This window comes from Procambarus clarkii, chromosome 9 (genome assembly GCF_040958095.1).
Source record: "Procambarus clarkii isolate CNS0578487 chromosome 9, FALCON_Pclarkii_2.0, whole genome shotgun sequence".
Classification (NCBI taxonomy): Eukaryota; Metazoa; Arthropoda; class Malacostraca; order Decapoda; family Cambaridae; genus Procambarus; species Procambarus clarkii.
In genome coordinates, this window is record NC_091158.1 from 28603215 (window position 1) to 28629312 (window position 26098).

At 44.0% G+C, this 26098-nt stretch overlaps 1 protein-coding gene across 1 annotated transcript in view; it reads left to right on the forward strand.

Moving 5' to 3' along the window:
- The window catches only part of LOC123766095 (uncharacterized), a 902969-nt gene that overhangs the window by 406002 nt on the left and 470869 nt on the right, over positions 1 to 26098 (forward strand). The window contains exons 22-24 of the mRNA XM_069321294.1: positions 78 to 217; positions 6734 to 6895; positions 22749 to 22911. Of these exons, the coding sequence (XP_069177395.1) occupies positions 78 to 217; positions 6734 to 6895; positions 22749 to 22911 (465 nt within the window). The remainder of the gene's footprint in view (positions 1 to 77; positions 218 to 6733; positions 6896 to 22748; positions 22912 to 26098) is intronic.

A 26098-nucleotide genomic window follows, 5' to 3' on the forward strand; every position in this document is an offset into this window, starting at 1 on the left:
CCCTGCAATTAATATTTAATGCAACAATAATACTCACATTTAGTATTCAACTGTAGTTTCTCTCCCGTGTGTGGCAGGAACCGCTGAGGTGAGACACCCGCCTCACATGGACACAGTCGTCACCCTCAAGAATGTCCATCTCTCATCCCCATTCTTCTCCCTGGGGCTGGAGGCTGCCTGCTCTCTCAAGGACGATGCTCTCGAAGGCAAAATTCAGGTCAGGATGAAATGCACTTTGCAGACTTCAATTGAATTAAGAAATAATAATAATAGTTATATTTTATAAATCACATTAAATAAATTACTGGTGGGACTTCGAGATGTTAATAACTGATGCATTATGCTCATTGTTACAGACAAGTCGGGAAATAATGTAACTTAACAGTAATAACTGATATTTTATCACTATCAATTAAGATAAAAAGGGGGTTCATAAAAAATAAATGACAAAGAATGCAATGTTGCAAGAAAACAGGATGCAAGCCGATATAGGTATATTGCAAGCATACACGATGCAAGGTAATACAAGTATACTTCATGTCATACAAAATAGTGTATGACAATGAAGTGTAATGGCGCACTAATTCTAATTAACGAAAATAATACCGTATTATTTTGAAAAAATGAGGAAGTGTAGAGTGTATATATTGATCCTAACCCGGGATCCTCTTCAGCAGTGAACGGGAATAATGACTGCTTTTATGGCGTCAAGTGAAGTGTGCTGCGGGGAGGTGTAAGCATTGAGTAATAACCTCCTTGAAACATAATCGTTCACCACATCTAGTAACCACTGCCCTGAGGAGATATTAAAATCCGGATTTTTGTTTATAAAATTAAATTCCATTATTTTTCTTTTGAAGCCACAGTGTTGGGGATAAATTATACAAGAATTATCCTTTATAATATTGTGATCGGTCTACATTCTACACCGCCAGGTGCACGTTGCGTGCACCTGCGGGTGTAGTATGGTGCTTCATGGCCTTCCCAGCTTGGTGCCTTAGTGTGATAACTACCAGCCTGCCCGTGTAGTGACAGTACTGGTAACACCTAAACCTTCGCTGCAGCTCCACGTGTTGTTCCCTCTGCACTAGGTCGGGTGGTGTAGAGATTCCCAAGCACGGCGCCGCTGTTTGTGGTGAGGTCGGCCGCGGCAGTGGTGGGAAGCATGTGTGGTGGGAAGCATGTGTGGTGGGAAGCATGTGTGGTGGGAAGCATGTGTGGTGGGAAGCATGAGTGGTGGGAAGCATGTGTGGTGGGAAGCATGAGTGGTGGGAAGCATGAGTGGTGGGAAGCATGAGTGGTGGGAAGCATGAGTGGTGGGAAGCATGAGTGGTGGGAAGCATGAGTGGTGGGAAGCATGAGTGGTGGGAAGCATGAGTGGTGGGAAGCATGAGTGGTGGGAAGCATGAGTGGTGGGAAGCATGAGTGGTGGGCAGCATGAGTGGTGGGAAGCATGTGTGGTGGGAAGCATGTGTGGTGGGAAGCATGTGTGGTGGGAAGCATGTGTGGTGGGAAGCATGAGTGGTGGGAAGCATGAGTGGTGGGAAGCATGAGTGGTGGGAAGCATGAGTGGTGGGAAGCATGAGTGGTGGGAAGCATGAGTGGTGGGAAGCATGAGTGGTGGGAAGCATGAGTGGTGGGAAGCATGAGTGGTGGGCAGCATGAGTGGTGGGAAGCATGAGTGGTGGGAAGCATGAGTGGTGGGAAGCATGTGTGGTGGGAAGCATGAGTGGTGGGAAGCATGAGTGGTGGGAAGCATGTGTGGTGGGAAGCATGAGTGGTGGGAAGCATGAGTGGTGGGAAGCATGAGTGGCGGGAAGCATGAGTGGTGGGAAGCATGAGTGGTGGGAAGCATGAGTGGTGGGAAGCATGAGTGGTGGGAAGCATGAGTGGTGGGAAGCATGAGTGGTGGGAAGCATGAGTGGTGGGCAGCATGAGTGGTGGGAAGCATGAGTGACAGGAAGCATGAGTGGTGGGAAGCATGAGTGGGGAAAGCATGAGTGGTGGGAAGCATGAGTGGGGGAAGCATGAGTGGTGGGAAGCATGAGTGGTGGGAAGCATGAGTGGTGGGAAGCATGAATGGTGGGAAGCATGAGTGGTGGGAAGCATGAGTGGTGGGAAGCATGAGTGGGGGGAAGCATGAGTGACAGGAAGCATGAGTGGCGGGAAGCATGAGCGGTGGGAAGCATTAGTGGCGGGAAGCATGAGTGGTGGGAAGCATGAGTGGTGGGAAGCATGACTGGTGGGAAGCATGAGTGGAGGGAAGCATGAGTGGTGGGAAGCATGAGTGACGGGAAGCATGAGTGGTGGGAAGCATGAGTGGCGGGATGCATGAGTGGTGGGAAGCATGAGTGGTGGGAAGCATGAGTGACAGGAAGCATGAGTGGGGGAAGCATGAGTGGAGGGAAGCAAGAGTGGTGGGAAGCATGAGTGGTGGGAAGCATGAGTGGTGGGAAGCATGAGTGGAGGGAAGCATGAGTGGTGGGAAGCATGAGTGGTGGGAAGCATGAGTGGTGGGAAGCATGAGTGGTGGGAAGCATGAGTGACAGGAAGCATGAGTGGTGGGAAGCATGAGTGACAGGAAGCATGAGTGGTGGGAAGCATGAGTGGTGGGAAGCATGAGTGACAGGAAGCATGAGTGGTGGGAAGCAAGAGTGGTGGGAAGCATGAGTGGTGGGAAGCATGAGTGGAGGGAAGCATGAGTGGTGGGAAGCATGAGTGACAGGAAGCATGAGTGGTGGGAAGCAAGAGTGGTGGGAAGCATGAGTGGTGGGAAGAATGAGTGGTGGTAAGCATGAGTGACAGGAAGCATGAGTGGGGGAAGCATGAGTGACAGGAAGCATGAGTGGAGGGAAGCAAGAGTGGTGGGAAGCATGAGTGGTGGGAAGCAAGAGTGGTGGGAAGCATGAGTGGTGGGAAGAATGAGTGGTGGTAAGCATGAGTGACAGGAAGCATGAGTGGGGGAAGCATGAGTGACAGGAAGCATGAGTGGTGGGAAGCATGAGTGGTGGCAAGCATGAGTGGTGGGAAGCATGAGTGGTGGGAAGCATGAGTGACAGGAAGCATGAGTGGGGGAAGCATGAGTGACAGGAAGCATGAGTGGTGGGAAGCATGAGTGGTGGGAAGCATGAGTGGTGGGAAGCATGAGTGACAGGAAGCATGAGTGGTGGGAAGCATGAGTGGTGGGAAGCATGAGTGGTGGGAAGCATGAGTGACAGGAAGCATGAGTGGTGGGAAGCATGAGTGGTGGGAAGCATGAGTGGGGGAAGCATGAGTGACAGGAAGCATGAGTGGTGGGAAGCATGAGTGGAGGGAAGCATGAGTGGCAGGAAGCATGAGTGGTGGGAAGCATGAGTGGGGGGAAGCATGAGTGGGGGAAGCATGAGTGGGGGAAGCATGAGTGGTGGGAAGCATGAGTGGGGGAAGCATGAGTGGGGGGAAGCATGAGTGACAGGAAGCATGAGTGGGGGGAAGCATGAGTAACAGGAAGCATGAGTGGCGGGAAGCAAGAGTGGTGGGAAGCATGAGTGACAGGAAGCATGAGTGGCGGGAAGCATGAGTGGTGGGAAGCATGAGTAGTGGGAAGCATGAGTGGTGGGAAGCATGAGTGGGGGGAAGCATGAGTGACAGGAAGCATGAGTGGCGGGAAGCATGAGTGGTGGGAAGCATTAGTGGTGGGAAGCATGAGTGGTGGGAAGCATGAGTGACAGGAAGCATGAGTGGTGGGAAGCATGAGTGGTGGGAAGCATGAGTGGTGGGAAGCATGAGTGGTGGGAAGCATGAGTGGTGGGAAGCATGAGTGGTGGGAAGCATGAGTGACAGGAAGCATGAGTGGTGGGAAGCATGAGTGGTGGGAAGCATGAGTGGTGGGAAGCATGAGTGGTGGGAAGCATGAGTGGTGGGAAGCATGTGTGGTGGGAAGCATGAGTGGTGGGAAGCATGAGTGGTGGGAAGCATGTGTGGTGGGAAGCATGAGTGGTGGGAAGTATGAGTGGTGGGAAGCATGAGTGGTGGGAAGCATGAGTGGTGGGAAGCATGAGTGGAGGGAAGCATGAGTGGTGGGAAGCATGAGTGACAGGAAGCATGAGTGGTGGGAAGCAAGAGTGGTGGGAAGCATGAGTGGTGGGAAGAATGAGTGGTGGTAAGCATGAGTGACAGGAAGCATGAGTGGGGGAAGCATGAGTGACAGGAAGCATGAGTGGAGGGAAGCAAGAGTGGTGGGAAGCATGAGTGACAGGAAGCATGAGTGGTGGGAAGCATGAGTGGTGGGATGCATGAGTGGTGGGAAGCATGAGTGGTGGGAAGCATGAGTGACAGGAAGCATGAGTGGGGGAAGCATGAGTGGAGGGAAGCAAGAGTGGTGGGAAGCATGAGTGGTGGGAAGCATGAGTGGTGGGAAGCATGAGTGGAGGGAAGCATGAGTGGTGGGAAGCATGAGTGGTGGGAAGCATGAGTGGTGGGAAGCATGAGTGGTGGGAAGCATGAGTGACAGGAAGCATGAGTGGTGGGAAGCATGAGTGACAGGAAGCATGAGTGGTGGGAAGCATGAGTGGTGGGAAGCATGAGTGACAGGAAGCATGAGTGGTGGGAAGCAAGAGTGGTGGGAAGCATGAGTGGTGGGAAGCATGAGTGGAGGGAAGCATGAGTGGTGGGAAGCATGAGTGACAGGAAGCATGAGTGGTGGGAAGCAAGAGTGGTGGGAAGCATGAGTGGTGGGAAGAATGAGTGGTGGTAAGCATGAGTGACAGGAAGCATGAGTGGGGGAAGCATGAGTGACAGGAAGCATGAGTGGAGGGAAGCAAGAGTGGTGGGAAGCATGAGTGGTGGGAAGCAAGAGTGGTGGGAAGCATGAGTGGTGGGAAGAATGAGTGGTGGTAAGCATGAGTGACAGGAAGCATGAGTGGGGGAAGCATGAGTGACAGGAAGCATGAGTGGTGGGAAGCATGAGTGGTGGCAAGCATGAGTGGTGGGAAGCATGAGTGGTGGGAAGCATGAGTGACAGGAAGCATGAGTGGGGGAAGCATGAGTGACAGGAAGCATGAGTGGTGGGAAGCATGAGTGGTGGGAAGCATGAGTGGTGGGAAGCATGAGTGACAGGAAGCATGAGTGGTGGGAAGCATGAGTGGTGGGAAGCATGAGTGGTGGGAAGCATGAGTGACAGGAAGCATGAGTGGTGGGAAGCATGAGTGGTGGGAAGCATGAGTGGGGGAAGCATGAGTGACAGGAAGCATGAGTGGTGGGAAGCATGAGTGGAGGGAAGCATGAGTGGCAGGAAGCATGAGTGGTGGGAAGCATGAGTGGGGGGAAGCATGAGTGGGGGAAGCATGAGTGGGGGAAGCATGAGAGGTGGGAAGCATGAGTGGGGGAAGCATGAGTGGGGGGAAGCATGAGTGACAGGAAGCATGAGTGGGGGGAAGCATGAGTAACAGGAAGCATGAGTGGCGGGAAGCATGAGTGGTGGGAAGCATGAGTGACAGGAAGCATGAGTGGCGGGAAGCATGAGTGGTGGGAAGCATGAGTAGTGGGAAGCATGAGTGGTGGGAAGCATGAGTGGGGGGAAGCATGAGTGACAGGAAGCATGAGTGGCGGGAAGCATGAGTGGTGGGAAGCATTAGTGGTGGGAAGCATGAGTGGTGGGAAGCATGAGTGACAGGAAGCATGAGTGGTGGGAAGCATGAGTGGTGGGAAGCATGAGTGGTGGGAAGCATGAGTGGTGGGAAGCATGAGTGGTGGGAAGCATGAGTGGTGGGAAGCATGAGTGACAGGAAGCATGAGTGGTGGGAAGCATGAGTGGTGGGAATCATGAGTTGTGGGAAGCATGAGTGGTGGGAAGCATGAGTGGTGGGAAGCATGTGTGGTGGGAAGCATGAGTGGTGGGAAGCATGAGTGGTGGGAAGCATGTGTGGTGGGAAGCATGAGTGGTGGGAAGTATGAGTGGTGGGAAGCATGAGTGGTGGGAAGCATGAGTGGTGGGAAGCATGAGTAGTGGGAAGCATGAGTGGTGGGAAGCATGAGTGGGGGGAAGCATGAGTGACAGGAAGCATGAGTGGCGGGAAGCATGAGTGGTGGGAAGCATTAGTGGTGGGAAGCATGAGTGGTGGGAAGCTTGAGTGGTGGGAAGCATGTGTGGTGGGAAGCATGAGTGGTGGGAAGCATGAGTGGGAGGAAGCATGAGTGTCGGGAAGCATGAGTGGGAGGAAGCACGAGTGGTGAGAAGCATTTGTTACTTCCTGGTGAGCACCTGTTGCAACCTTTGTTACTTCCTGGTGAGCACCGTTGCAACCTTTCCCACTTCCTGGTGAGCACCGTTGCAACCTTTCCCACTTCCTGGTGAGCACCGTTGCAACCTTTCCCACTTCCTGTTGAGCACCGTTGCAACCTTTCCCACTTCCTGGTGAGCACCGTTGCAACCTTTCCCACTTCCCGGTGAGCACCGTTGCAACCTTTCCCACTTCCTGTTGAGCACCGTTGCAACCTTTCCCACTTCCTGTTGAGCACCGTTGCAACCTTTCCCACTTCCTGTTGAGCACCGTTGCAACCTTTCCCACTTCCTGGTGAGCACCGTTGCAACCTTTCCCACTTCCTGGTGAGCACCGTTGCAACCTTTCCCACTTCCTGGTGAGCACCGTTGCAACCTTTCCCACTTCCTGGTGAGCACCTGGTCTGAACACTGACCGACCGTCAGGCAGGTGAGGTGCCAACAGAGAGATGATCAATGTTCTACATGTTGCAGGTGACGTGGGATGGACAAGTGGTGATGGTGGACGGTGGAGTGATGAGCCAGAGGTCTGGCGACGATGACCAACACTTCACAGTCAACTTTGAGATGCTGCTTCCCGACCACCCGCACCTCGACACAAGGCTCCTCTCCTTCACTCACATACACACCTCAGAGGTAGGCCTACTGCTGTACGTGTGATGTGCGTACGTGTGTGTTCCTCATATGCAGGTGTGGTACACACAAGTTACTGAGTTACTCAAGTAACTGAGTTACAAGTTACTGAGGGCTCGACCACAGGTTAATTAGTGCTTAGTAACCCACTGGGGGACACAAGGAAGATAAGGAGAGGTAGAACGGAAGGAAATAACAGAAATGCTACACAAAAATCCGGCCGGAGATGGAACAAGGGAAAGGGGGCATTTCTGCAGGCTAGATAAGCATGGAGAAAGAAAGCAATTAGTGAAATCTATTTTTATGAGCATCAACCCAGTTAAATATATACTGGCAGAGGTTTGCAACAAGATTGGTGCCAGAGCTAAGAGGCCTAAGCTAGGAACACAGACTAATGACTCTAAGTCTCACAACCTTAGAGGATAGAAGGAACAGTGGGGATATGATCACACCGTAAAAGATACTGAGGGGAATATATAAGTTGGACAAAGTTAGCCTCTTCAGATTTAGAGAAAGCTAGGACTAGAGGACACAGATGAAAGCTGGAAGCACAAATGAGCCAAAGGGACGTAAGTACTTACACCCTATATGGGTAGTTAATGCTCAATAGCTACTCAAACAAAGGCCTTCTAGAGGATATATTATACATTAATATTGCTAATGTCTTTGATAAGGTACCACATGAAAGACTGGCAAGGGAATTACAGGCCCATGGGATAAATGGTAAATTACTAGAACGGATAAAACAATGGTTGAAACAAAGAAAGCAAAATGTCGTGATAAATAGGAACGAATCTGAAGAAATGTGGGAAGTGGGGTATCTTATCTTGAGATGATTTTGGGGCTTAGCGTCCCCGCGGCCCGGTCCTCGACCAGGCCTCCTTATTGTTACACATACCCAGGAAGCAGCCCGTAGCAGCTGTCTAACTTCCAGGTACCTATTTACTGCTAGGTAACAGGGGCATCAAGGTGAAAGAAAATTTTCCTATTTGTCTCTGCCTCCACCGGGGATAGAACCCGGAACCTCAGGACTACGAATCCGAAACGCTGTCCACTCAGCTTTGAGGGTACCACAGGGGTTCATTTTGGGGCCAACCCTTTTTGTCATATACATCAGTGTCATAGATGAAAATATTACAAATGTTACAAGGGGTAAGGGGTGGGATGGGCTGAGCTAGCAAGGTGGCTGCTAGGGATTTAAAGGGGATCTTACACCCTCTCAAGTGGGGCCACTTCTTCAACGTCGACCTCCTCCTCAGCAACTGTCACGTCGTCCACACACTGTCTTCTTTAACAGTCGTAAATACTAGCTGCCCTGTAGCCTATCCTAATACTAATGTACTAATAAATATACTGATATAATATATAGATATTTGATGGCCTAACTACTCAGCAAGGAGTAATGGGAGGGAAAAAATGATCTACCTTCATACATTCCTGCTCACGACGCCTGTCCCTTGATGGTGTGAGGTTCCCACGATTCCTGGGCCGCTCCTTGATGATCCAGTAGCGTTTTGCAGGGCCTCAGGTGTCGTGAAGCAATCGCATCCTCTCCGAGCCACTCCCTAAGTTCAGGTATTCCAATCCTGGTCCAACCAGTGGTCACTGAGCCAGTCACTGTACATTCTCGTTCCTTCCACGAGGCGTTTCCTTCTTGACCTAGAAACGGTGTCTTCCCTTTAGCGCCTCAGTAGATGGGACCCGGTCACTGCAGACCTGCTCGTCTGCCACTCAGACTCGCGGGCGTCAGGCTAGGCCCTCCCTAGTCGTCCCCGACCGATACCTCAAGTTTTGGCACTTCCTTGCCCACTAAACTTGGCTTCTTCCTTCCCAGAAACACAGGGTCTTCAGCATTGATGGTAGACTGCGATGGCCGCCTATAATCCACTGAAAGACACTCCCTGCACCTCAGGGACTCAGCAGGGTCAGCAGATATGACTCTTTAAAGCCGGATTTGGAGAGATATAGGAGGGGCTCCGTAACAAAACCAGGTCATCAAATCTGCTGATGACACAAAGTATTATGGTAAAGTGGGAAATGCTAATGATATTGAAGCCTTACAAAGAGATCTACATGAGCTTCTTAAATGGTCTGAAGACTGGCAAATGCTTTTTAATAACGACAAATGAAAGACTCTGCATGTAGGGCATAACAACCCATGCCACAACTACCAAATCAATGTCATTACATTAAATCAGATTGACGAAGAAAAGGACCTTAAAGTCAAAATCCGCCACTCACTTAAAGTTTCACAACAGGTAGGAGCCAACCCAACCCTTTGGAGTAATAAAGCTTAAAAAAGACTTTAAGGAAAAGAAGGTAATGATTCAACTGTATAAATCTCTGGTGTGCCCCATTTGGATTACTGTCCAAGCATGGAGACTTCATCTTCAGAAGGACATAGCTGCTCTGGAGAAAGTGCAACACTGGGAAATAAAAATCATTCCAGAGCTAAGTCATCTCTCATATCAGGAACCGATGAGGGCCACAGGGCTAACACTAAAACTAGGCATGACAGGGCAGATCTCATTGGAACTTTTAAAATACTGACCAAATTGGAGGATGGTGATCCTGACAATTTCTTAAAATAATCAGATATAGGACAAACTGGGAGCAATGATTTCAATCTCAAGAGGCCGCAATGTAGGACTGAGAACAGGAGATGCTTTTTCATCTACTGGGTTATAAACCCAGGGAAATGTCTACCCGCTGAAGCCACAAATGCCAAAACTATGTTAGATTTTAAAATCCATCTGGAAAGGATCATCAAGGGAAATGAGGAAACCTTCGACAAGCCTCCGACTTCCTGTCCTCGTCGAGGCCAGTAGTGTTAGTGTCTCTCAGGTAAAAAAAAAATTGGAATGCTCAAGAGAGGAAATTGTGGAAGCCACCTCGATCCACAACTTTAAGGTTCGATTCGACAAAGAATTTGTAAGTCAAAGCAGTTTGGTTGTGAAGCAGCAGCTACAAGGCTATTAGGTGAGGCACAACGAGCTAGACCTCACTCCCATGTAGACTCTGATTGGTAAATACTGATTGGTAGGTATAGGTGTTTGCATCCGTGTGTTAATGACAGGCGTTGAATGTAATGAAACACCAGTTTCTGGGTGAGCCCCGGAGGCTCCCTGAATCTATCAAAACTGATATAGTGTTTTATTAGTTGCACTATTAGTATGCACTGGTCATCAGTCAGAGTCCTTAAGCCTACCGGGGACCACGAGCCAGAACCTGGTCCCCTCAGAGAGGTGCAGGGAGCAATGGCCTTTGAGCACTTTACACTTAAAGCATGTCATCTTGCCATCGACTGGGGAAGGACCATAGAAGTAGGCAAATAAAATCAGACCATTGTCTGGTTAAAATATGCAAGCTACGTTCTCAAAAGAGCAAAGGAGCACGCTCAGTAAAGAAAACAAACAAGCAACCCCCCACCCGCCACGTTTTAGCCCTTCCCATAACCCCCACCTCCACTGGGGAGGGGAAGCCTGCCCAGGTGAGCCGGCAATCCACCAACCCAGTTCTTGAATATTTTTGGACACAGAAACGTGGTGCACCCCCCGTCCTAACCAACCAAGCATCCACAACCAAATGACCCCTTCGGAAGCACGCCGTCTCATTCTTTGCCAGAAAAGGAGACGTCTGCAAACAAACAAAACGGCCACCAGGACCAAAGAAAGAAAACCCCCAGCACCAGAGAAGAGCATGTGGCTCCCCAACCAGACTGCCAGTGGCCAAGGCCAATAAAAACAATGCCTTCCAGAAACATTCATGACCCCAAGAAGCTTCCACAAACCGAGGAAAAGGTCACGGTACACAGTACCGTGACCACCGCACCAATGATCGTCTATAAGGATTGGTCAGTCTTGGCGCTTATTAACTAAGCTCCCTGACTGACCAACCCCCGACGACACTCATGGATCCATTTGGGTACAGTTTTTCATCAAATTCTGGCGCACGGGCCACATTGAGTCTAACATGTGTGAGAAAGCTGCATGAACGCGCAAGCCACTAAAAACTCTTTGACCCGGCCACGGTCGAACCCATGCCGTCCAGGATCACCCCCAAACATACACAGTACCGTGACCACCGCACCAATGATCGTCTATCCATGAGTGTCGTCGGGGGTTGGTCAGTCAGGGAGCTTAGTTAATAAGCGCCAAGACTGACCAATCCTTATAGACGATCATTGGTGCGGTGATCACGGTACTGTGTACGTTTAGGGTACGAACCCATGCTCCTGGCAGTATGGGTTCGAGTCACTTCTGGGGTGTGAGTTTTCAGTCGCATATAGTCCTGGGGACCATTCAGGCTTGTTTGCATTTGTGTTCCTCACGTGTGCCCCAAAGAATGAGGTGATTTGATAAAATGCTATGCCCAAGATTACCATCCGAGTGCCGTCGGGAAAGTGGTTCAAATAGCTTCGGTTATCACTTCCTTATGTCCGGTCGTGATGGTCAAGTGGATTAAGGCGTCCTGTAGTTACCAGTTGCGTTGCTCCTGGGAGTATGGGTTCGAGTCACTTCTGGGGTGTGAGTTTTCAGTCGCAAATAGTCCTGGGGACCATTCAGGCTTGTTTGCATTTGTGTTCCTCACGTGTGCCCCAAAGAATGAGGTGATTTGATAAAATGCTATGCCCAAGATTACCATCCGAGTGCCTGCGAGGAAGTGGTTCAAATAGCTTCGGCTATCACTTCCTTATGTCCGGTCGTGATGGTCAAGCGGATTAAGGCATCCTGTTGTTACCAGTTGCGTTGCTCCTGGGAGTATGGGTTCGAGTCACTTCTGGGGTGTGAGTTTTCAGTCATATATATATATATATATATATATATATATATATATATATATATATATATATATATATATATATATATATATATATATATATATATATATATATATATATATATATATATATATATATATATATATATATATATATATATATATATATATATATTTTGGTAGCAGTCTTTCCTGTAGACATATAATATATTATTAAATATGACCGAAAAAGTAAGATTAATAATTCTAACACGAATTTTCTCAATCTTTCGTACATTTCTTTTCACTGTTGGAGGTAATTCAAAAATCAATTCTCCAAAATTCATTTTTATTTCTAGTCTGACGCGACACTTGAGCGTGTTTCGTAAAACTTATTACATTTTCAAAGACTTTACACATACACAACTGAATAGAACTTACATATCTCCGATTTGTTTATATCTACATTTGAGTGAGGTGGATGGGGTGAGGTGGTATTTAATAGGGTATTAATTTCATCAACACAAGACAGAACACGAAACAATGGGTATTGAAATGGAAGTGATTGTAGAAAGCCTATTGGTCCATATTTCTTGATGCTTCTATATTGGAGCGGAGTCTTGAGGTGGAAAGAATATAGTTGTGCATTAATTGGCTGTTGATTGCTGGTGTTGACTTCTTAATGTGCAGTGCCTCGCAAACGTCAAGCCGTCTGCTATCGCTGTATCTATTGATGATTTCTGTGTTGTTTACTAGGATTTCTCTGGCGATGGTTTGGTTGTGGGAAGAGATTATATGTTCCTTAATGGAGCCCTGTTGCTTATGCATCGTTAAACGCCTAGAAAGAGATGTTGTTGTCTTGCCTATATACTGGGTTTTTGGAGCTTACAGTCCCCAAGTGGGCATTTGAAGGCATAGACGACGTTGGTCTCTTTTAAAGCGTTCTGCTTTGTGTCTGGAGAGTTTCTCATGAGTAGGCTGGCCGTTTTTCTGGTTTTATAGTAAATCGTCAGTTGTATCTTCTGATTTTTGTCTGTAGGGATAACGTTTCTATTAACAATATCTTTCAGGACCCTTTCCTCCGTTTTATGAGCTGTGGAAAAGAAGTTCCTGTAAAATAGTCTAATAGGGGGTATAGGTGTTGTGTTAGTTGTCTCTTCAGAGGTTGCATGCCGTTTCACTTTCCTTCTTATGATGTTTTCGACGAAACCATTGGAGAAGCCGTTGTTGACTAGGACCTGCCTTACCCTACAGAGTTCTTCGTCGACTTGCTTCCATTCTGAGCTGTGGCTGAGAGCACGGTCGAGTTTGTTGTTTCAGTTTGTTGACCTTTGCTTTCAATTGCAGAAGGAGGAAAGAATCGAGGCAATTACAGAAGCACCATACTGTCCCCCGAGCTCAAAGCGGCAGCTAAAAGCCTTCGTGAGAACAAGGAGATAGTTGTCAGGAGAGGTGACAAGTCGCCAATATGTCATTCTTAAAAAAGACGAATATCTGGCGAAAATGAACCTCATACTCTCTGACCAAACCAAGTTCCAAAGGGTAACGAAGGACAATACAGCCGAATTGAAAGCAAAGGTCAACAAACTGATCGAAACTGTGAACGCCAAGAAATCCGGACTCCACCTGCCAAAGATCATTGGGGAATATAAACCTGGATATGCGTATGGAAATGTCAAGACACACAAGCCTGGAAACCCACTTTGGCCAATCATCAGCCAGATACCCACACCCACGTACAGACTGGCGAAGTGACTCAACGGCATGCTCACTCCTTATGTTCCTTGCGCCTTCAGCCTGAAGTCTTCAAAGGAATTTGTTGACTTACTGCGGGGCACACGGGCCACAGGGATAAGAGCCTCGTTGGACGTAGAATCGCTGTTTACCAACGTACCTGTGGACGAGACAATCGGGATGATAGCCGACAGAGTGTATCGTGATCCAGCCTGTACTCCTCTTGACATACCCGAAAATATCCTAAGGAAACTACTCCAAGCTTGTACTAAAGAGGCACCCTTCTTGAGCCCGGATGGGCACATGTATAAGCAAGTAGATGGGGTCGCCATGGGTTCTCCCCTAGGTGTCCTGTTTGCAAACTTCTACATGGGTACCATCGAGCAAAAAGTCTTAGTCGACATGAACTTGAAACCGGCCATATACTGCAGGTATGTTGACGACATTTTTACACAGGTACCTGATGTCAGACATCTGCAGGAGCTGAAGGAGGCATTTGAGCAGAGTTCCGTGATGCGTTTCACTTACGAGATGGAAAAGGATGGGAAGCTGCCCTTTCTAGATGTAACAGTCATGGAAAAGAGCGGAGGTTTCCACACTGCAGTCTACACTAAGGAAACGAACATAGGAATGTGCCTAAATGCCAACAGCGACTGCCCAGACAGGTACAAGAGGAGTGTTGTTAACGCATATGTCGACCGTGCTCTCAGCCACAGCTCAGAATGGAAGCAAGTCGACGAAGAACTCTGTAGGGTAAGGCAGGTCCTAGTCAACAACGGCTTCTCCAATGGTTTCGTCGAAGACATCATAAGAAGGAAAGTGAAACGCCATGCAACCTCTGAAGAGACAACTAACACAACACCTATACCCCCTATTAGACTATTTTACAGGAACTTCTTTTCCACAGCTCATAAAACGGAGGAAAGGGTCCTGAAAGATATTGTTAATAGAAACGTTATCCCTACAGACAAAAATCAGAGGATACAACTGACGATTTACTATAAAACCAGAAAAACGGCCAGCCTACTCATGAGAAACTCTCCAGACACAAAGCAGAACGCTTTAAAAGAGACCAACGTCGGCTATGCCTTCAAATGCCCACTTGGGGACTGTAAGCTCCAAAAAACCAGTATATAGGCAAGACAACAACATCTCTTTCTAGGCGTTTAACGATGCATAAGCAACAGGGCTCCATTAAGGAACATATAATCTCTTCCCACAACCAAACCATCGGCAGAGAAATCCTAGTAAACAACACAGAAATCATCGATAGATACAGCGATAGCAGGCGGCTTGACGTTTGCGAGGCACTACACATTAAGAAGTCAACACCAGCAATTAACAGCCAATTAATGCACAACTATATTCTACCCACCTCAAGACTCCGCTCCAATATAGAAGCATCAAGAAATATGGACCAATAAGCTTTCTACAATCACTTCCATTTCAATACCCATTGTTTCGTGTTCTGACTTGTGTTGATGAAATTAATACCCTATTAAATACCACCTCACCCCATCTACCTCACTCAAATGTAGATATAAACAAATCGTAGATATGTAAGTTCTATTCAGTTGTGTATGTGTAAAGTCTTTGAAAATGTAATAAGTTTTATGAAACGCGCTCAAGTGTCGCGTCAGACTAGAAATAAAAATGAATTTTGGAGAATTGATTTTTGAATTACCTCCAACAGTGAAAAGAAATGTACGAAAGATTGAGAAAATTCGTGTTAGAATTATTAATCTTACTTTTTAATATATATATATATATATATATATATATATATATATATATATATATATATATATATATATATATATATATATATATATTGGTGTATACTGGCAGCAGGTTTTCTTTCAAACATGTTTCATTGAATATGACCGCATATTCTGTATTTATTATTTTCTGGTTTAGGGCTTCTATCCCTCTAACTATTTTCTTAGCATCAGGGCTTAATTGGAATAGGAGTTCTCCAAAACTCATTTTCGTACTTTTAAGGTGAAGAAAAGAAGTGATTTACTATAGAGTGTATTACACTTATTTGTATAATTTGCACGACGTTTCGAACCTCCAATGTTCATTCTCAAGTGAACAATCTTACAATACTAGTTGATTTTATACCCGCATTAGGTCAGGTGATAATACAATGAAGGTGAAAAACATGGGGGGATACATAAGGGATAAACATAGGGGCTGCAGAAGGCTTATTGGCCCATACGAGGCATCTCCTATCTAAACACAAAGATTAATCCAGTGTAATTGGCTTGTTATGTTGGACATTGTCTTCTGTGTTGGCATCGATATGTTCTTGTCTTGTCCTTACTCTCATGGTGGGTAGAGTAAATAGTTCCGTGATTTGGGTGTTCATGGTAGGTCGCTCTATTCTTATGTGAATTGCCTCAAGAATTTGTAATCTTCTTGAATCTTGGGTTTTGTCTATTATGCAAGTATTCTTGTGTTCTCAATGCTTATATTCGTCGAGCGCTTACCCACTGCTCTGAATGGAGCAACGTGAGTAGAAAGTTTGAAAGAGTAACTCAGGTATTGGTGAACAACGGATATAGCAACGCGGAAATAAACGCTGCTATAAGAAGACACTTGGACCGTTGGTATAATTCAGAACCTAGAACAGAAACCACAACACCCCCAATAAAATTATATTACAAATCAACCATGCACAGTGAACATATAAAAGAGGAAAGAATAATGAAAGAAATAATCCGTAAAGGAGTGAAAAGCACTACTCCTAACCAAAACATAAACCTGATAATATTCTACAAAACCAAGAAGACTTCCGAACTCCTTATCAAAAACAGCCCGAAGCCGACGGAGAACCCTCTACAGCAGTCAAGCGTTGTATACATGTACACTTGCCCCCACGAAGGATGTAACCTTCAATGTAAGTACATAGGTATGACGTCGACCAAGCTGACGAGGCGTTTGACATGCCATCTTCAATCTGGTGCCCCTAGGAATCACATGAGACAAGCCCATGACATTACTCTAACAAGAGAAATGTTGAACAAGAATACTTGCATAATAGACAAAACCCAAGATTCAAGAAGATTACAAATTCTTGAGGCAATTCACATAAGAACAGAGCGACCTACCATGAACACCCAAATCACGGAACTATTTACTCTACCCACCATGAGAGTAAGGACAAGACAAGAACATATCGATGCCAACACAGAAGACAATGTCCAACATAACAGGCCAATTACACTGGATTAATCTTTGTGTTTAGATAGGAGATGCCTCGTATGGGCCAATAAGCCTTCTGCAGCCCCTATGTATCCCCCCATGTTTTTCACCTTCATTGTATTATCACCTGACCTAATGCGGGTATAAAATCAACTAGTATTGTAAGATTGTTCACTTGAGAATGAACCATGGAGGTTCGAAACGTCGTGCAAATTATACAAATAAGTGTAATACACTTTATAGTAAATCACTTCTTTTCTTCACCTTAAAAGTACGAAAATGAGTTTTGGAGAACTCCTATTCCAATTAAGCCCTGATGCTAAGAAAATAGTTAGAGGGATAGAAGCCCTAAACCAGAAAATAATAAATACAGAATATGCGGTCATATTCAATGAAATATATATATATATATATATATATGTCGTACCTAGTAGCCAGAACGTCGTTCTCGGCCTAATATGCAAGGACCGATTTGCCTAATAAGCCAAGTTTTCAAGAATTAATTGTTTTTCGACTACCTAACCTACCTAACCTAACCTAACTTTTTCTGCTACCTTACCTAACCTAACCTATAAAAATAGGTTACGTTAGGTTAGGTAGGGTTTGTTAGGTTCGGTCATATATCTACGATAATTTTAACTCCAGTAAAAAAAAATTGACCTCATTCGTAATTAAATGGGAAGTTTTATCATTTCATAAGAAAAAAAATGGAGAAAATATATTAATTCAGGAAAACTTGGCTTATTAGGCAAATCGGGCCTTGCATATTAGGCAAAGAAGTGCGTTCTGGCTACTAGGTACGACATATATATATATATATATATATATATATATATATATATATATATATATATATATATATATATATGTATATATATATATATATATATATATATATATATATATATATATATATATATATATATATATATATATATATATATATATATATGTCGTACCTAGTAGCCAGAACTCACTTCTCAGCCTACTATTCATGGCCCGATTTGCCTAATAAGCCAAGTTTTCCTGAATTAATATATTTACTATAATTTTTGTATTATGAAATGATAAAGCAACCCTTTTCTCTATGTATGAGGTCAATTTTTTTTTATTGGAGTTAAAATTAACGTAGATATATGACCGAACCTAACCAACCCTACCTAACCTAACCTAACCTATATTTATAGGTAAGGTTAGGTTAGGTAGCCAAAAAAAGCTAGGTTAGGTTAGGTAGGTTAGGTAGACGAAAAAACATTAATTCATGAAAACTTGGCTTATTAGGCAAATCGGGCCTTGAATAGTAGGCTGAGAAGTGCGTTCTGGCTATTAGGTACGACATATATATATATATATATATATATATATATATATATATATATATATATATATATATATATATATATATATATATATATATATATATATATATATATATATATATATATATTTATATATATATATATATATATATATATATATATATATATATATATATATATATGCGGAAAATCCACAGAGAAATATGAAATGAGGTGGACGTTTCAGCTTGTTAAAGCCTTTGTCAACACCAGACTGACTAAGGAGAAGGGAGAAGGGGGAGGATATATAGGCCGACACCTGACCAACCCATCCCTAGGGTTGGTCAGGTGTAATTAACCAAAAACAGGTATAGCTTAGCTTTAGAATGGTCAAAGAGGATTAAGCGGTCAGAGAATAAGGATGAAAGATTAAAGAAAAGCCTCATGAACACACAATATATGAATATACAATTATAATGAGACATTGTAAGCCTCTCTATCAGAGTTGTTTCTTAAACTGTTGTGCAATATTATAACTTAAAAATGGATCAAGTTTGTACATACCAGTACTAACATTAAGAAGATTTGGACACTGACTGATTAGAGCAGACTCAATCAAATTTCGTTCCACGAAATCCCCACAATTGGTAATGCTTTTTGCCCCATTCCAGTTAATATTGTGATCGCATAAACTCGTATGTAGATACAATGCATTAGACGTTTGGGCAGTTCTAATACTATAAGCATGTTGTGACAACCGCAATTGTAAGGACTTTCCTGTTTGTCCAAGGTACACAGAATCACAATCATTGCAGGGAATCGAATACACACAACCTGCTGTATCAGGGGAGTTTTTTATTAAATTGGATTTGATCGTACTATTAGTGAACACCAAATTTATATTAAGTTTCTTAAAAATCAGAGACAATTTTTCAAGTCCACTCGCATAAGGTACCACCAATGAGTTAATAATTTTTGGTTTCGCCTTAGGGACGTGATTATAAAACGTACGCTTGGCTTGTACAAACGAGAAATCCAAAAACCTCTTAGGATATTGTAAACTCTTCCCAATTTCATATATTTTAGCAATCTCTTCATAAAAAAAAACTCAGGGCTGCAAACCCTCAAAGCTCGTAGAAACATTCCTGAAAATACTGCCTGTTTAACTTTACTATGATGATTCGAATAAAAATGAACATACGACCCCACGTTGGTAGGTTTCCTATACACATTAAATTTGAACTTTCTAGTGACTCTATGAATCATAATGTCCAAAAACGGAAGAGTACCATTCTCCTCAGTCTCACAAGTGAATTTTATTGAAGGTACCAAAGAATTGAGTTCATTAAGAAAAACTATTTGGTCTTTGTTGCACGGCCATAAGCACAAAATATCATCAACATACCTAAACCAAACTACATTAGCCGGGATAATCCTGGATAAGATTTTTGTTTCAAAGAATTCCATATACAAATTGCTTAAAACTGGGGACAGGGGATTGCCCATCGCCATACCAAATGTTTGTTTGAAAAATTTTCCATTAAAACTAAAATAATTGTCTTTTATACACAATTTAATAAGTTCCAATACTTTATTGGTCTGCAAGCTCAAATTATATTTAGGCAGTTCCTCATGTAGAAATTCTAACAGATCATCAACAGGAACTTTAGTGAATAAAGAGGTCACATCGAAACTTATAAGTTTAAAATCAAAATTTAAATTCAGTGTGGATAGCTTATTAACTAAGTCCACATTGTTTGTCAAGTGTGAGTTGGAAATAGTACCAACTATAGGGGACAAAACTTTGACTAACCACTTAGAGAGTTTATAAGCCGCCGAACCAATTGAACTAATAATCGGCCTTGCCGGATTATATATGTCTTATGAGTTTTTATAAGACCATACATGTAAGGTAGAGAGGGGGATCGACTTGTTAGCCTAGATATCAACTCTTTATCGCCTTTACACACAGTTTTAAGAGTTTTGTTAAAATGTGCAATCACTTTTTCAGTAGGATCTCTGTTAACCAATAGATAAGTATCCCTGTCTTCCAAGAGTAACTCCATTTTTCGGACATAGTCATCTTTATTCATAATAACTACTGCATTTGACTTATCAGCCTTGGTAATATGTAATGAACTATCTTTTTTGAGATTTTTGAACGCATGAACAAATCGACTTGGACAATTAGGAACAGAATTGTTAAGTAAAACGCCATACATCATACCTTTGCACACATTAATATCTTCAACTGAGACATTGCTATACTTTTCAAGATTGCTAAAACCTTTGGCAATATCTACATAATTGACTGTTCCGTTAGATGTGGCAAAGCTCAGGCCATATCCTAATGCAGTAATCGTGTCATTATCAAGCTGTCTATCCGAGAGGTTTATAACAAAATCAGGTGTCGGCCTATATATCCTCCCCCTTCTCCCTTCTCCTTAGTCAGTCTGGTGTTGACAAAGGCTTTAACAAGCCGAAACGTTCACCTCATTTCATATTTCTCTGTGGATTTTTTGCATAAAATGATCAGTGTTTTGTGATCGTCAATTGCATATATATATATATATATATATATATATATATATATATATATATATATATATATATATATATATATATATATATATATATATATATATATATATATATTTATGTCGTACCTAATAGCCAGAACGCACTTCTCAGCCTACTATGCAAGGCCCGATTTGCCTAATAAGCCAAATTTTCCTGAATTAATATATTTTCTCTAATTTTTTTCTTATGAAATGATAAAGCTACCCATTTCATTATGTATGAGGTAAATGTTTTATTATTGGAGTTAAAATTAACGTAGATATATGGCCGAACCTAACTAACTCTACCTAACCTAACCTAACCTATCTTTATAGGTTAGGTTAGGTTAGGTAGCCGAAAAAGTTAGGTTAGGTTAGGTTAGGTAGGTTAGGTAGTCGAAAAACAATTAATTCATGAAAACTTGGCTTATTAGGCAAATCGGGCCTTGCATAGTAGGCTGAAAAGGGCGTTCTGGCTACTAGTTACGACATTATATATATATATATATATATATATATATATATATATATATATATATATATATATATATATATATATATATATATATATATATATATATATATATATATATATATATATAACCAGCAGTGGTCCGTTTTGTTTCGCTGACTATGTAGGTGCTTCCCCGGTGGTGGCGGAAATTATAAATATTCACTGACAATTTTATCATAGTGCCGCTGCTGTCTGTGCCTCAGTAGGGGGGCCAGGTTCTGGCTCGTGGTCCCTGGTAGGCCTAAACAAACTCCGCAACTGATGGCACCTAGTAGTTTGGCACTGTAGCTTTACGGAGTCACCAAGGCTCACCCAGAAATTGGCGTTTCATTACATTCAACTTTGATTTGTTATTATTTTTCCTAGTGAAGAATAATATCTTTGAGTTAGATTTTATCTAAAGGATTAAAGTAGGAGTAATTTTAAGATGATTGTTTAGTATTCTGATTACGTATTCCTTTCTAAAACTGATGTGTCATCACTGAGACACAATTTACTGCTGTTCCAGTAAACTGTTGTTGGCGATCTTGCCTTGGGCTTGCGTGATTCTAGATATAATATCTTATCGACCATGTGGTTTTGCTATTTGTAGCTCAGTACGACACATGGTCCATTATCCATGTGGTGTTCCTACATACAACACATAATGTTAGAGTATATATTTCTCTGAAGTGAAATTTCCCACACCTTTGGCTTTCCCAAACTTTATGCAATCCTTTAACTACTTTACCATTTCCTTTGCTTTGCTCATAATAAAACTATCCCTGTGATGGCGCCCACAGGCAAGAGATGGACTGTTACTGTTGTGCCAACCAGAGTTGTCTCCTCAGTCACCCCTTGTGCACCCACCTTCCATTACGTGGAAGGTGGAATGGGTGCTTAGAACTATACAATCCTATGTTGACCAGACCACACACTAGAAGTTGAAGGGACGACGACGTTTCACAATCGACTTGAGAATGGTCCAGGACGGACCGAAACGTCGTCGTCCCTTCAACTTCTAGTGTGTGGTCTGGTCAACATACTTCAGCCACGTTATTGTGACTCATCGCCTGCATATAAAATCCTAAACACTATTTCCTCCATCCAGTCCGCACAAGCTGATCCCCTACCCCCTATTACCATGAAGATAAACCCAATCCTTTCTATTCATGGTATTCTTGCTCATGTAAAAGTCCAATTATTCATGAATGGTTTAGAGTAGACAAACTGTTCTCAACGTGCACTCACGGCCTTCCTCACGCTTGGCACGACACCACACATGTCAGGGACTCCTTCACAATTAATAATTATATGTAAAGAGGACGTTACAGTCTTTTTTGGAATGGTTTAATTAGTATTAAAGATCGTCGTGACTCATGTCACGACGATCTTGTGACATCGTAACATCGTCGTGACGATGTTATGATGTCATATTATGTCGTGACTCAGGAGTAATTTGCCTTCTATATAATGTCTCACATTTTTTTCTTTAATCTTCTTGGTTGTACTTTTTCATATATTAAAATGTGCATTAAGTGGTCAGCATAATTTTTCATGTTACTTCTGATTGTATTAATAATACTATAGAAAAGTGTTATAAAAGTTAACTTAAGGGACAAATATCATATATGTCGACATAATGCAACACACAAACGCAACCATTACTTTTGAAAAGATATGTCAAAGTGAGTACTGTTGCCCATAGTTAACACACACTAGGAGTAAAGTTCACCGCAGGATAAGCCTATTCGTTATTGTGTTGTTTCTGTGTAATATAAGGATAAAGAGCAACACTTGTGCTTCAGGTCAACAATAACCTGACCTTAACCATCGGACCCGAGGACAGTCGCAGAGTATTCCAACTTAGTCATTCAACAGAGTGGAAGTTAAGGAGGGCAGCGGAGGGCAGCACGCACCATCGCCCTCCCTTCACCGCCCTCGCTGCCTCCCTCCTCAACAGCCTCAACAGTAAGTTACATTGACCTTTATCTGATAATATTATATTTTTAATGTTATACTTAGAGGCATCTCATTGATTTGAAATATCTTTTAATATACAGGGAGTGCAATACATTATAGTCACCATGAAGGGCAATACATTATAGACACCATGAAGGGCAATACATTATAGACACCATGAAGGGCAATACGTTATAGACACCATGAGGGAAAATACATTGTAGACACCATGAGGGGCAATACATCATAGACATCATGAGTGTTACGGCCCTATTGGGTCGCAACGGGGTTCTTTCTCTGATGTTATTAGAGTTTGGGTATCCGGCCCCAAGTTAGTAGTGGCTTTCAAGGGGTGTGTTCCGTAACGCAAGTAAATTAAAGGGGAAGGGAAACAAATTCACTAAATTAAATATATATTCACCACCACCAATAAATAAATATATAAAGTCACACGCGGTTACTATGACTACACTTATTTACAATCACTTGTCTTCCTCCGAAGACTCAGGACGTTTCACGGTGCTCAAGACGAGTAGCCCTGGTTTTTTTCTTGTGGCCTCACGATGAATCCTTCGATTCCCTCGGCGAGTCTACCCTGGCCACAGGCCAGCCAAATCACAGTCCCACTGGGTGCACCGTCGTGGAGGCCTTCAACCACAAATCCAGCCTGTAGCTGGCAGGTTCCAATCAGCTCTGCTGCGTAGGCCACTCCATGACTGATACTAGGGTTGCGAGCCCTAGGCAGGAGCCTCGTGTGATACCGCTGATCACTCTCCTCACCACAACACCCCAGTGGCTAGTCTTCTCCACCAGTCAGCCCCGGGTACGACAATTCCTGGTTCTGCCACCTCACAGGCAGGCTAACACAACAGTGTTCATCCGGGGGGTGACTCACAGCTTCTGCAGCAAACACGTGGAGATACTATGGCTGCCTTGGGTAGACTGCCCACCGTCCAATCCAGCAGTCCCAGGTCGACTCTGTAATCAGACACGTCATCAGTACTAGGGACACCCTAGGGCACCTCACTTACAGGCTTAGACACAAACGCCCACTTATCCACTCCATAGATGGCGTTGCTGTCTAAGCGCCACCTCACCAGAGGTCAGCAGCGGCTATGTTACGAGCTGAACAAGACGGGAAACCAGCCCGTGTGGCCGGTATATCTCGTCCTAACTAGATGGCGTCGTCCATTTGGAGGGGGTTTCGGGAGCTGACCCACAGATGGCGTGGTCGTCACTGCTCCGTGCTCGGACGCTGGACTCGGGTCCGTAACAATGAGGGGCAATCCATTATAGACACCATGAGGGAAAATACATTGTAGACACCATGGGGGGCAATACATTATAAACACCATGAGGGGCAATACATTATATACACCATGAAGGGGGCAATACATTATAGACACCATGAGGGGGCCACATTATAGACATCATGAGGGGGCAATACATTATATACATCATGGGGGGAAATACATTATAGACACCATGAGGGGCAATACATTATATACAGCTTGAGAGACAATACATTATATACACCATGAGGGGCAACATTATAGACACCTTGAGGGGCAACATTATAGATACCATGAGGGGCAATAAATTATATACACCATGAGGGGTAATAAATTATAGACACCATGAGGGGCAACATTATATTCACCATGAGAGACAATACATTATAGGCACCATGGGGGGCAATACATTATAGACACCATGAGAGATAATACATTACAGACAACATGAGGGGCAACACATTATAGACACCATGAAGGGCCACACATTATAGACACCATAAGACGTGTGTGACGTGTTATAGGTAGAGCTGCCTTACGCACATTATATATAAAAAGGTAAAACAAAGTAAATAATACTGCTAAAGATCTTTATGGTGTGATAGTTGCAGCAGTAAGCAATAACCATAAATAATTAAAGACTTTACTAATAATTATAATTATAACACAATAATAGATGCTGAGAAACTTGGCTTACACACAAAAATATACAAACTTAATATTTCCTTTACTTTAGATATACGTAATGCATGTGGTGTGGTGGTGATGTATGTGGTGTGGTGGTGATGTATGTGGTGTGGTGGTGATGTATGTGGTGTGAGGGTGATGTATGTGGTGTGGGGGTGATGTATGTGGTGTGGTGGTGATGTATGTGGTGTGGTGGTGATGTATGTGGTGTGGTGGTGATGTATGTGGTGTGGTGGTGATGTATGTGGTGTGGTGGTGATGTATGTGGTGTGGGGGTGATGTATGTGGTGTGGTGGTGATGTATGTGGTGTGGTGGTGATGTATGTGGTGTGGGGGTGATGTATGTGGTGTGGTGGTGATGTATGTGGTGTGGTGGTGATGTATGTGGTGTGGTGGTGATGTATGTGGTGTGGTGGTGATGTATGTGGTGTGGTGGTAATGTATGTGGTGTGGTGGTGATGTATGTGGTGTGGTGGTAATGTATGTGGTGTGGTGGTGATGTATGTGGTGTGGTGGTGATGTATGTGGTGTGGTGGTGATGTATGTGGTGTGGTGGTGATGTATGTGGTGTGGGGGTGATGTATGTGGTGTGGTGGTGATGTATGTGGTGTGGGGGTGATGTATGTGGTGTGGTGGTGATGTATGTGGTGTGGTGGTGATGTATGTGGTGTGGGGGTGATGTATGTGGTGTGGTGGTGATGTATGTGGTGTGGTGGTGATGTATGTGGTGTGGTGGTGATGTGTGTGGTGTGGGGGTGATGTATGTGGTGTGGTGGTGATGTATGTGGTGTGGTGGTGATGTATGTGGTGTGGTGGTGATGTATGTGGTGTGGTGGTGATGTATGTGGTGTGGTGGTAATGTATGTGGTGTGGTGGTGATGTATGTGGTGTGGTGGTGATGTATGTGGTGTGGTGGTGATGTATGTGGTGTGGTGGTGATGTATGTGGTGTGGGGGTGATGTATGTGGTGTGGGGGTGATGTATGTGGTGTGGTGGTGATGTATGTGGTGTGGTGGTGATGTATGTGGTGTGGTGGTAATGTATGTGGTATGAGGGTGATGTATGTGGTGTGGGGGTGATGTATGTGGTGTGGGGGTGATGTATGTGGTGTGGTGGTGATGTATGTGGTGTGGTGGTGATGTATGTGGTGTGGTGGTGATGTATGTGGTGTGGTGGTGATGTATGTGGTGTGGGGGTAATGTATGTGGTGTGGGGGT